Source organism: Leptosomus discolor, chromosome 16, assembly GCF_034619465.1.
Source record: "Leptosomus discolor isolate bLepDis1 chromosome 16, bLepDis1.hap2, whole genome shotgun sequence".
NCBI lineage: Eukaryota > Metazoa > Chordata > Aves > Leptosomiformes > Leptosomidae > Leptosomus > Leptosomus discolor.
The window spans coordinates 7,927,969-7,941,064 of NC_141406.1; the positions used below are offsets into that span (position 1 = coordinate 7,927,969).

Below are 13,096 nucleotides of genomic sequence, written 5' to 3' on the forward strand. Positions count from 1 at the left end.
AAATATAAATAGTTTGCTCCATGAAATGCACCGATTCAACAGTGTCAGGTGACTTAAATACTTTACTTGACTGACTCTTAGACTCGCATGTGGCTTTTTCTATGCCCCTGTTCATGGAAGATGCTGTGTGCCAGTGAACTCTTACGAGTATATGGTTTCTTGTATCCTGGCATGTGACTGAGACCAAGAAGTCAGACTGGTCTATTAGTGACAGCTCAGCTCATTGTTCTCCTTTTTTAGCTGCCTTTTTCTAGTGTTAGTGCTAACTGTGTGCCAACTCTAAATGTACTGATTGGAACCAGGCTTGTAGGAAGGTGTGTAACCCCATCTGGGATAGACACATCATACATGTTGACATCACTTTATGCTAACCATTAACTAGCCATAAAGATAATATGCTGAGGAGAAGACAGACCTGACATTGCTAAAATGGCCAGCTGGTCCTAACCAAACATTAATAAACAAGAACTTGAGAACACTAAGTATAACTTCCATTCAGTTTTCAGCCTAGGTCTAGACTTTGTTTATGTAAGGCTTTGCAAGAGGCATAACATGCTTTGAGAAAGATGATTAACACCATCCTGGTTTTAAGGGGTTGTTTTTTGGTTTTTTTTTTGAATAACTGAACTCGTACACCCAGATCTCCCCATAGAAGGTCTGTTGATCCTTTGAACTCCATTCTTTTTCTACTCCTGTAAGGTCCTAGGCATGTCAGATATGTAGCTTAGTATTTGCAGCCAAATAAGGTATGGCACAATTTCTCTGGCTAGCTAACTTTTTTCCTGTTTTCTTGAAGACCTGGCAGAATCCAGTTAGGGGAAGAATGTATGGAAGTCTTATATTCAAAATTTTAGAAAATTTGTAATAGCATCCATCTAGCTTAAAAGCAAGATATCCTGGTAATTTAACTGAAGGGAGCTAGTAACAGGAAAGAGTCAAAGACTTCTCATTGTATATTGCATGACTAAAAAACTAGTTTCAGGAAATACACCTTTTGGTCAGATTTTTCCCATTCTTCCAGTTATTTATTTCTAATACTTAAGCTTATTCAACAAAGAAAATGTTGTATGTCTGGTGAAAACAGCTGCTGTTTTGATTGCTGTGTTTCCTACTCCTGAACAAACTATAGCTTTTTTTCTGTGTAATTTTTAATTTGTAACTTGTTTGTACCTGAAGGAGTCTAAAGAAATAGAAGGGAAGTTCAGGTTGTTGCTAATAGAGGTGGGTTTTTTTTCCCCACCTGTACTTTTCAGCAGCACTTTCTCATATTCATTGGAAATGCTATATTTCTCTGCCTTAGTGTGTTTAAAAATAATTATTGAAATGCCTTTTGTCTCCGATTTAAGAAAATACAACTCTCAATAGATTCCTTAGGTGGGTCACATACCAAATTTAATCTGTGGTAGTGGAACAGAAATTTGCATCTCAAGAAATTAAGGAAAGAAAATTATAGTCATATCTGTGTTTAGCTTCTACTTTGTTTCAGCTGCTTTTGTTGTGGACTGTCTAGGTATTCCCAGTGCAAATACTTCAATGGGTTAAAGAAACAAATGGCCTTTTCACTAACATACTTTTTTTATTATTGATGGAGAAGAGTATTTTTACTGAATCACAAGTAATACATTCACGTGAGAACTCTGTCAGAAACTAGTGAAAATGTTTAGTGCATAAGAATTAGGGCTAGAACAGGAAAGAAGTGATTGTTATTCAGTGCCCTGCTGAAACTAAAGCATGCCAGTTGTCAGGGTTCTGATGTGGGCGGTTGTCTGTGGAGAGTTGGGGTGGTCAGTAAGGAGTCTTGACCTCAGTGTAAGGTAAACTTGAACAAGGATCTTAATGTTGAAAAGAAAAATCGAGATAAGGAAAAAAGATGTCTTTTAATCCACAAGAGGAAGGTTCAGAAAATGTCACATTTCTTTCAACAGTAAATAAATTGTAAATTAAATAACTGAGAGCTTTTTCTATGCTATTTAACAATAAAAGCAACAATATGCAAATACCACGTGCTACAATTACTGTCTTCTAACTATGCCAAAAAACTTTGACATCTTTCTGTAAGGCACCAGAGAAGTCTCATGAGTTTGGGAGGAGGAAGAGTACTGCCCAGAGGAGGAAAGGCATTTTTATTTTTGGCTTATGTGGTTTTTCTTTTTATTCCTCCTCTTGCCTCTTCTGCCTTGTATAATTAATAAGTTAATATTTCCCTCTTCATTTGGCTGTCTTGCAAAGGATGCTGTAGAACATCTTTCAGAATGGCTTTCTAAGAAGAATATAAACAGCTAAATCAGGACTGTTTTGCTTGTTATTAAGGTTTGAGTAGCGGATGCTAACTTATGCAGAGCAATTCAACTTCCAGGACATCATTAATGAGATTGCATTCTATATTCTCTTATTTGCATCAAGGCACAGATACGTCTTTTTATCTTAGGAGAAAATGAGGAGCTGGAAATGGCTTCTTTTACTGTATTATGTTTTATGCTACTCAATCTAAATTCCGTCTTAACTGCAAGTTGTGTGTGTGTGTGTTTATTTTGTTGGGTGGTTTTTTAATTCAAAAAGTCTGCTGTATAAGGAGGTAGAGCTTGGGGGACAAATTAAAAGCTGAACTACAGTCAGAATGTATTCGTTGGTAACTGGAATAATACACTCTTCCACCGTGAACAAGTAAATCACTAGAGAAATACAGAATTACATTATATCCTGGCTGTGTGCTGGCAAATTAAAACAAACAAACAAAAAAACCCCACAAACACATACCTGCCCCCCCACGCACACACACAAACAACCAAACCCACACAACCAACCAACCAAAACCCCAACTAAAACAAACAAACAAACAAAAAATTAAAAAAACCACACCAACTAGTAGCAATCTGAGGAATCACTAGTTCATGTCAGCTGATGGGACTGAGGGATGTCGAGAGTGAGACAGCTAATGGCACTGCACTCCCCACCCTCCGTTTCCCAGAAGACACACAAGGCTTTTTGATGACTTTCTTGATTATTTTTTTTTCTTATCAGTTGATTTGGTATTTGTGTTGTCCATATCAGTATGAAAACTTTGAAAAATCTGTGCTATTTGGATATGCTGATACGGTCTCTGCCAAGTGAGAGTTGTTTGCAGGGTTGGAAGCTGCTTTTGAAAGTTAGATGAGATCCTCCCTGCTAAACTTTGCACAAGACAGCGAGTACTGAAGCCAGTACCTATGATTTGGGAGAGAGTTTACAAACAGTAACTACAATTATCTGAAAACAGCCTGAAAATGTGTCTCTGTCATTTAAATGACCCAACTATGCCCTATGACATTGCCATAAGTGGGCCTAAAAATTTACTTCTGCCAGATAAAATGGCCCACAGCAGTCAGCCTCTTAGAATGCAGAGCGATTCAGAAGAGATGATGGGAAAAGGTTACTTGCTGTGATGGACTGTCCTTTTGTTTTAATGTGCCCCCTTTCCCTAAGTAACTTAACTCCCGGTTATTCAAAACTACAGATTTTTTTGCCATTAAGCCTGGCTACTTTCCATGCAGCAGTTCTGGGGTTTTACTGAATTTTATTACAGTTATGTTTAAAAATTATAATGGTACTGTTTGACAATAGTACAGCTAATACAGTATTTTGAGAGGAGGAGAGTAATATAACTCCTCAATTAATCTCTGAGCTGTGCCATTGTAGTAGTAACAGTGGGAGAAACATCTTGCTGTGTTTGAAGATTGCATGAAATTAGAGCATAATCAAATATAGAAGCTGATGGTTTTTCAAGGAGAAATTCTTACTTATATTTTTCAGTACCACCAAAGGCGATGTAATTTGCTACTATGGAAACAAAGGAGAACCAGAACCTGTTTTCCTAAATCCTGGTAGGTTTTTTTCAGAAAGGTTTGAATATTACTTGTTGTTTTAGAGGAGTTGGAATGTAGCTGTGTTGCTCTAGTAATTTAGCTATTTAAGCATTGTCTTCACTAACTTTTTCTTTGCATTCTTAAAAAAAAAAAAAAAATATGAATGTCCTTAAATTCATTTATTTACTAATAAATTTCAGTAAAGAATCAATAGTTCATTAAAACTTTCTGTCCATGTCAGTGTACCCACCTGCTCTGCGATTAGTAGGATGCTCCTTAGGTAACTGAAGGACAGAAGTCTGTCTTGAGGAATGGAATTTTCAGAGGTTTGTGGACTTGACCCTGACTTTCCTTATCCAGCACTGTTAAGGGCGTAGTGTGACTAAAGGCATAGTGTGACTGTGCTCCCCTAGGGACAGAGTTGGCTTTAAAAAAAAATCAATTTATGTATTTGTTTTAGCAGGTGGATTGATATAAAATACTTAAAATCTAGTCTTTTGCTAGCCAACTACATAGAACAATACTTCAGAATTCGTCACCAAAAAGCCAATTTAAAAGGACAAGGACACATAGAAGGCTCTGAGCATTGTAGCTGGTTGATAACAGGTAACGACAGTGGCTTATTTTGCCTGCTTAGGTTAATGGTCAAAATGTTGCTGCCAGTAGGTAAATAGTTACTGTAGCAATTACAGCATAAATTGTTGGAAACCGCTAATAGATATTGTACAGCTACAAGCACAAAAGAGGTTTTAATACCAACACTAAAAAAAAAAAATAAAATTAAAATTGGCTGTTTATCGAAATGAGAAACTGAATTACAAATTTTAGGTATCTGCAGGCTGTAGCAAAGGTAGTTCTGCTCTCTATGCTTCAACAACAAATTCATTTTCTGTGTACATGGCTGCCTTTAGGGAGAGATGAGGTTTAGTGGTGTTTGTGCTTATTTGTTTGGGTTGTGGTGAGAAATATAGGGTACCTCTAAAGAGAAAGCTCTTTGTCATCAAATATTGCTTTGCAGTGTTTTTCAAAAGTAGAATCAGAGGTAAAAATAAATTATGATTAATATAGCTAAACTGGAAAAGACTAGACTGCAAAAATTATATAATTCTATTGTATGTTTTTCATAGTTTAGCAAACCAGAGCTTAAAAGTAACTGCTGCAAATATGGATTAGATTAAAACAGTGAAACCAAGTACTGAGTGTTAGTACAGGGAGGAGTGCTTAAGCACAGTCTAGTGTAAGATGCATACCTGCTGTAGTCTCCTGTTTAGGAACAGGGCATGTGCTTTATAGCATACCTGCAGGTAAAGATTAGCTAGGGAATCACTTAAGTTACATTAAAATTTGTGAAATCTGTAGTGACAACTGCAAATCACCAGAATACTGTTTCCAACTAAATTGATCATTTCCCCCTGCCACTCCTGAACATTTGTAGATAGTGTGCAGCTAGAAGTGGTCCACAGGGACTGGTCTCTGAACAGTTGATTGTTACTGCTTTTAAATCTTAAATTTATCACATAGCCTCCTTATTACACATTTCATTAATTTCATGACATGTAAAGCTTGAAGATTTAATGTTGCTTTACAGACATAAACTCAATATCATGATTACAAGTTATTTTTTGCGTAGGTTATATAATAAGCTAATGTTTCTATTAGTGTTGTGTTCTGGAGGAAAAAAGGCTTTGATATTTCACACCACAGTGTACACTGTGTTAATGACAGTGCTGCAAATCTCAAATTCAACTAATTTTAGTAACCTTAAAGCAATGATGCTCTGAAGTGGGTCTTTGGTTTTTGGTTGTGGGGTTTTTTTTGTGGTTGTGCCTTGTTTTTGTGGGGTTTTCTTCCCTAATAAAACAGTCAGAAGTAGTAGTCCAGAAGAGTTGTTGAGAAATGGTTATGTTATTTTGAGTTACACACCTGGGAGACTCCTACTATCTGGAGGGATGTTGTATTTATTTTATTACATGATATACATCTTAAGTACATGCTTTAATGACCTCACTTATTTTTGAACCAAAATGAAAGCTGGCAATAGGATAAATAAGCAAATTATCGTAAGAGATTCATGATGAATTTGATGATAGCATTTGTTTTCGTCTCTTGGACTGTGTGGGATAAGATGATGATGAATTTATTTTTTGTATAGTACTTAAGTAATTTTCTTTGGTCCAGAGCTTAATAAGTTGTTTGGGTTTTGTTGGGGTTTTTCTATGTATAGGAATATATGGCTTGAGTAATTCTTTGTTGGATACACCATGGAAGAAACTTCAATATGGGAAGCAGCTTTTCACAGAAGTGGTCAAGAGAAGTCAAGACCTTACCAAAGAAGACTTGGTGCAGGAGCTTCTTGCAGTGATGAATAATCAAGAGCCGTAAGAAAATGATAGCCAGAGTTTACTCAAAATATGCTTATGACCAGTTTAAAAAATGCTTGTAGAAACTGTTTTGACAAAAAAGATATTTTAGCCTTATATTAATTGACTAAAGCTGGGTAAAGAAGGGCAAAAGTAGTGTTCTTTCTCTCCATAGAGACTGACTTTCAACAATATTGATTTTTAAGCAGGAGACACAGTAAACATTATTACTGCAGTCTTGGTACTCAAAGACTGTACACTGGTGTGTCTGTGCCCTTTTCTTTTAAAGATTGCACTTCTCTTAGTAAGGGTAATGAGTGCAAGACAAGGGATGTGTAAGTTGCTTGCTGTAAGCTTTGTGGAGGCTCTCTGTAGGGCAAGGTTCAGTTTCTTACACCACACAGAGTAAACACTTGTTTACGTGAGCACGTTTGTGTTAGTAGCTGCTAGCTCTTCTGTATTGCTATCCAGAGTGTAGACAGAGGGTGGAGAAGCATGCTATTTTCAAACTAGAACCAGCTTTCTTCCTCAAACGCACTTATTTTAGGCCGAATGAGGGAATGAGATAAGGGAGTGTTTGCACAGTTCAGCTGTGGTCCTCTGGTCAAGAAAGTTACCAAGAGATGAGTTTGAGTATCTAAGTAAGGTTCCTGGACTCACTACTGGCTATATAGTGAACCTGAGCCCATAAGCTAGATGTTTAGAAGTAAAGGAAATTGATACCATTTCAATGTCCACACATGGAGTTAGGGTAAAGGAGATGCTGTGGTCTAAATTCGTATTATTGCTCACCATCCAGTAACTTTGATATTTAGCCTGACTTTTACTTGTCTAGGGGGTGATCTGTGGTGAAGCAAAGCTGTTTCTAGTGTATAGGTCTGGTTTCCTGACTTTATCACACATTTTTAATGCCAATGCTCATGTTTGTGGCACTTTTCAGTGGTTCAAAATAAATATTTACACAAGAACTCTGATATCTGAGCCACAAGTAGTAATTGGGAAGTCTGCTAAGCTGTCTTAATTACATCATCTGACACCAGATCAAGTGATTTTAAAAAAAATTGCTATTTTTACCTTTTACTAGTAAAAAGACAAAGGTATAAGATACAATACAGTCAAAGTAATCTTCTCTTAATATTCAATAATTCAGTATGATCTCATCTGAAATCATCTGACTATAAAACAGAAATAGTAACTTACAAAAAGCAGTATTTTAAACTGTCTGTAATCTTTCCAAAGCACACTTCAAGATGAAATGATCTTTTAATAATAAATATAAACACATGGGTATGTGCTAGCTTTGAACTTTCTTAAAATATCTTATTGCCTGTTACTTTATGATCACTTCGTGTGTGTTACAGGAATTAAGGGAGTGCAGTGGTTGGTTTACTCTTAGCATTCCCTTCTTTCCTGCTGGATACAGTTTTTGCCCTTCACCCCCTCTCTTCTGCTTGAGTCCTGCCTTTGACTGTGATCTCAGGGATGTACTGCAATTCCTTCCAGTCTTCTTAAAACTGCTGGGGGTCATTAAGCTGAGAGAGCAGTGTGTTCTGCAGAGTATACGAGAACTGTCAGTGGTGGAGTATGAGAGAGAAGCTGATGGTTCTCATGGGCTAAAGTGCCCTGCTGTGTGCCTTCTCTGTTACGTCATGGTGTGCTCCAGCCATGTGCCCAATACAGGAGTCAGAAGAGCTTAGTTGCCCTATTCGCACCTATTCTTGCTTCTCCCTGAAACACTCACAGGTCCTCTACCACAGCAACGAAGTGAATGATCCCAGTTACATGTAGAGGTCAGTTAGAGTATAACAAATTGCACAGCCTCCTCTACAGATCAGGATGAGCTCTGAAAATGGGGTTGAATTGATCAGTCTGGTTTGTTATGCCCTTTTCCCCAACATTCACTGTACAGCTGATAGGCTGCTGAATTATTATTTTTTAATAGGTACAAGTGGGTCTGTGCTAGGAGGCAGAAATGGGATTATTTCTTTAAGATGGAAGCATCTTAAAAATCAAACACAAAAACCTGCTATAATAATAGTCAAATCGGACTTTAAAGATTCCAATTTTATTTGTCACTGAAGTAGGAAGCCTTACTTATGGCTAGTACTTGAGAATATGTTCTGGTGATGTGAATGGAAAGCCACGGATGTGGGATTGCTGCAGTAACCTTTGTGACTTCAGCATTTCTTCTGTGGGATGCTGATACTTGTTTAATTACTGTAAGTGAAGCTTGATATGCTTTATAATAAGTTATGTTTCTAAATATCTTTCAAGCTCTAATAGGAATATGGGTCAAGAAACTTGGGCACAAGCTCACCTTGTCCTCTGCTGCATTTTCATGAATTTAATTTTAGGGATTGTCCTGAGTATTTTCCAGGTGTTCCAAATAAGATCAAAGGAAGCAGAGAGGTTGTCTATGACACAAAAAGAACTCCTGGAGTCTAACTGGGAAAATGCTGGTTTATGTGATGTGCCTCAAATTACTTGATCATTAATGTTTTAATTGAAACTAAAATACAGACAAAGAATAACAAGGAAAGTGAAAAACTTGTCAGATACCCAAAAAATGCTCTCTTAAAGTGAGACAAAAGTTCAAGAGCTTGAAAGAATCTCTTTGGGAACGAGCTTACAAACTGTTTTATCTTTGGTTTTCTCCATACTTTAGTTTCGAATATAGTTCACACTTTTGTACTTTTTGAAAAGTGATTGTTACTTTTCAACCACTCGGTCAACACAGCTTGGTTCAAAAGGGATGAATGTGTTAACAATTAAGAATTCAATTTATTTTTTTATTACTTTATTACTTTTTTCAGTCAACTACCAGACCCTGCGATTGAAGACCAAGGGAAGGATTATATACGTCCTATATTGAATAAGTACGCGGCTGTATGTGTTCGTTGCCCAGGTTATGGAACAAGGTAAAAAAATCATAGTCCGAAATAGATGTGTACTGGATCAAAGCATATCTCAAATCAAAATTATGCTGCTGTAATTTTTAATTCTATAGTGACCGCTTAAAGTTTGTTCAGATAGTAATCAAGTATAATTCAGTGAAGTATTTTTTTCCTCAGTATTGCGGCATCTTAGATTTGCTACTGATGAGCATTTTAAGGACACATTATGGTTCGTCTTTGGTGGGGAGTGTGACACAGCTTCAGCTTGTCCAAGACAAGATAGTACAGTTCTCCTGGTTCCCCAGGGTAGTAGGAGATCTGACTATTCTTATTTTGATCTTATCAAAACATGAAAAGCTTTGAAATCATGTTTTTAGCAGAAAAAACACAAATATCTTCTGAATCTGTGGAACTGCAGAACACATTTCTCTTCCAAGACCAAGAATAGTGTCATCTGCATAGTTAAATTAGAGGTTTTTTTAGACGTGTCATTGATGTGTAGCTGCCATTTTCATGCGTTAAAAACCTATTACTCTTGTTCATAAGAATGTGTGTTTCCACTTTTCCCCTAACTGATGCTGCTGTCTTTAGTGAGATACTCTCACTTTCTGCTCAGACTGTTCTACCGAAGTTGCAAGAAGAATAGAATAATGCAATGCATCTAGCATTTGATCTTCAATGGGACAAAATTATAGGTGAACCCTGTTGCTGCTGGTAGGGAATTCCTACTCTAAGTCTGCCAATGATTTTGTCAGATTGCGCGCTCTGGCATAGTGAGCTGTGGTATTTCTAGTGTAGAGATGTAAACTGATAAGCAGAGAACGCTCACTTCTGTATTTTAAGTTGGTATTCTGAGAAGGAAACCACTGCAAAAAAGGAGTATGTCTATAAAATGTATTCAAAGAACATCTTAAATATGGAATAATGAAGACTTAAAATAGTAAAGAAACATCTTCCTTCCCTTGCTTCTCATGTTGCTGTCTAGCTATTTCAAAGGAAACAGGGATAACTCAGTAGAAATACTGACCTCTTACTGGTGAATTAGCACTAGATTTCAAGTCTTCTCTGCTACTACAATTGTATGCTCACACTTACCTTTCCCATAGCAACATGGCTTAGTGAATAGAGATTGTTAATTACACCTCACAGTAATCTTCTGAGGAAATTCAGCACTTTTTTACATGAGTGAACAACTGTGAAATGACTTGGGGAAGGCCACCATATCAGGATGGTGGACAACTACTTCTGTCAGTCATCTCTCTCTGGCCAGGGTTACTGCAGGGTCCACAGAGAAATGACAGCTTACACATGACAGAGTGGCATAGATGCATGAATGGAATCTGCTTTTTGTGAAAACGAATTTCTTCTTTGGAAGATCCCCAGAGAGAGAAGAGTTTTTCTGCGATTGTGTAGCAGTGTTTGATGATAATAATTAACAATGTTTAAATCTTAATGGAAAATTGATTTGAAGGGAAAGAAAGAAAGAGTACTATTGATATGAATAACCGTCAGGGTGCATGTAGGCTGTAAAGAAATGTTTGGGTTTATGCTACTTTGGAGTTGAACACTTGACACTAAAAAAAAAAAAAAGTTTAAATGAGCAGCTTTGTGTGTCAGCTGCTACAAGTGCAACAGGGAATCAGAGCAGTGGAGTGATGGAAGAAGGGACTGAAAATGCCCCTTTGAACTTGCCAGGGCAACTTCTGCCCTGCTAATGTGGTGGTGATGTGGTCAAGAAAAAAAATGAGCTCATACTTTTGGGGATGAGGGGATGGGACCCTGCAAATTTATGTAATGGACACAAGTCTTAACCTTCTACTCTTATGTTGTTTCAGGACTAACACTGTCATTCTCATTGATTCAGAAGGACGAGTTACTTTCACAGAGCGCAACATGATCAATGCAGATGTCAACCAGTGGAAAACAAGCACCTATGAATTCGAACTGCACACTTAACAACTTTCCATTTGAATGGTTTGTAATAATAGCAATGAGAAAACAAGCCATTAAGCTCTAGTAAATGTTTTGTGCCAGCCTTCACAAGCTAAAAATAGCAGGGAAAGCAAAATGAACTGGTAGCGCGCTCTGTCAGGCTCACAAATCCCTTGGATAAAACCAAAAGAAGAAACTGTTTCTACATTAAGTAGCAGCTTATCAGAAATATTTTTTTTAATAATGCCCTGCCCAAGACAAAGTCATTGCCTTTTTTTTTGGGTGGGGTGTGTGTGTGTGTGTGTTTTGGTTTGGTTTTTGTTGGGGTTTTTTTTAAAGATGTTTTAGGTAGACTCTTAAACATGTTTTCAGTTCCAAGGATGGGAAACATTTGCTGCTTTTACTTTTCTATCTGAAGGTTTTACCAAACTGTTCTTTCTCTTCAACATACGCTTTTAAGCTGATGCCAGTGTGTGTTAAATGAAGGTATGTTATCTTTGTAGCATTAAGTGTTTTAGTAACATTTAAAATTCTCAGCAGTGCCATGGTGCAATGTTCTGCCTAGGGAGGGCAGAGCAGGGTGGATTCTTTACATTTGTTTTCCTACAGATAGTACAGCAATAGATCTTATTTCTAAAACTTGATTTGACGGTAGATAGGAAATTTAGTTCAGTCTCTGATCGGTTTTGCTGAAAAAAAAAAATCATGGGAGCAGACTTGCTTACCTTTGACTGGAATAAAATTGTTTGTATTGTGACATCTTGTTTCCCAGTAGTCTAATTAGCGATATTGGTTTTCTTATTCCCCAGCAGGCAGGTAAGGAATAGGTATTTGTTAGCAAACAGAAGCTGAATATGAAGTTTATATGTTTTGTGTGTGTGCAATTTTGGCTTTATTTCTTTATTGGTATAATATGTTAAAGCCTGGAGTGACTGCTCATAGACATTTGGTCAAAATAGTTATTTGTTGTAAGGTGACATTACTGCAGTCTTATATTGCTGAAAACTTTGGGTATTAAGATGCACCTCTTATGTTCTAACATCTGTGAATTAAAAAGCTATTTAAATGCATGCTTTTTTCATTTATTCCTTGTCAGTGTAGGTGATAGAAGATTCTAGCTAATATCAAGATATTTTAAAAACCTAAGTTATTTTGCCGTTATTGGTGTTCTGTTTTGACTTATGTTGAATGCTGAATATCAAGTTAGTAATGGATCACTGCTATTTTTTCTCTATATATGCTGAATGTGTTCCTTTTGCAAGCCTCTGATTATTAATTACTACAAAGTAGCAAGATTTCTGAAACTCTTCACAAAGATGTGCAACTGTTCTGTGCCCGAGCTTAGGTGTTCAGGCATTCTCACTAGTGAGTGTGTATCTGTCTGTAATGGAGGCAGCAGTAAATTAGACGCAGTGTTGAGGTGAAGTACTACTGTGAATGGCCGTTCCCAGATTTCTAATTGCCAGGAGATGCTAAAGCAGCATTTAGTCAATTATTTCCTTTGTATTTGCATATTTAAGTAGCTTCCAGATACCAGGACTGCTTGCATGACTAGTCACAGATTGTTGATTCAGTACTATATAAATGACTTTTTGACCACCTTGATTGCAAGATGATTGGTGCAGTCTTGTTGGATTGTACATGGTTTCAAACTTGGATCTTTCCAGACTCTCTTTCTGAGCTTTAGGAAATGGTTAGCCCTTTTTTATCTTTTGATGACTGTTTAAACCATGTATTTGTATGAATAAAAATGTTATTGTTATTTTTAGATGCAGAGAAAGAGCCATAGCTGTCTTAAATTTAAATTTGACAAATGCATTTAAAAAACAAAACTCTGCTTGAATGGCTTAATCTTACTGAGAGTTTGCATAGCAAACTTTTTTATATCTTAAGAAAAAAAATTGCCAGTGTATATTTGAACAAGACCTTGTCTTTAAAGACATTACCTAAATGGCAAACAAAATGCTTGCATACCACTTCATGCTAAAAGCATTTATAAACCTTAGTTTTTATAGTAGTCCCGCAATAATAAAGATTTATTCTTATTTTTTACATGTAGGCAAAGAAA

At 36.7% G+C, this 13,096-nt stretch overlaps 1 protein-coding gene across 3 annotated transcripts in view; it reads left to right on the forward strand.

The window, feature by feature from the left end:
* TANGO2 (transport and golgi organization 2 homolog) overlaps positions 1–12,296 on the forward strand; it is a 28,168-nt gene extending 15,872 nt beyond the window's left edge. Inside the window, exons 5-8 of one of the 3 annotated variants that reach the window (XM_009948287.2) lie at positions 3,790–3,860; positions 6,067–6,220; positions 9,016–9,120; positions 10,932–12,296. In XM_009948287.2, the coding sequence (XP_009946589.2) occupies positions 3,790–3,860; positions 6,067–6,220; positions 9,016–9,120; positions 10,932–11,052 (451 nt within the window). In that variant the 3' untranslated portion in view covers positions 11,053–12,296. The remainder of the gene's footprint in view (positions 1–3,789; positions 3,861–6,066; positions 6,221–9,015; positions 9,121–10,931) is intronic. The other 2 variants (XM_086473968.1, XM_086473969.1) reach the window with 2 other exon arrangements.
* The last annotated feature ends 800 nt before the right edge of the window (positions 12,297–13,096 follow it).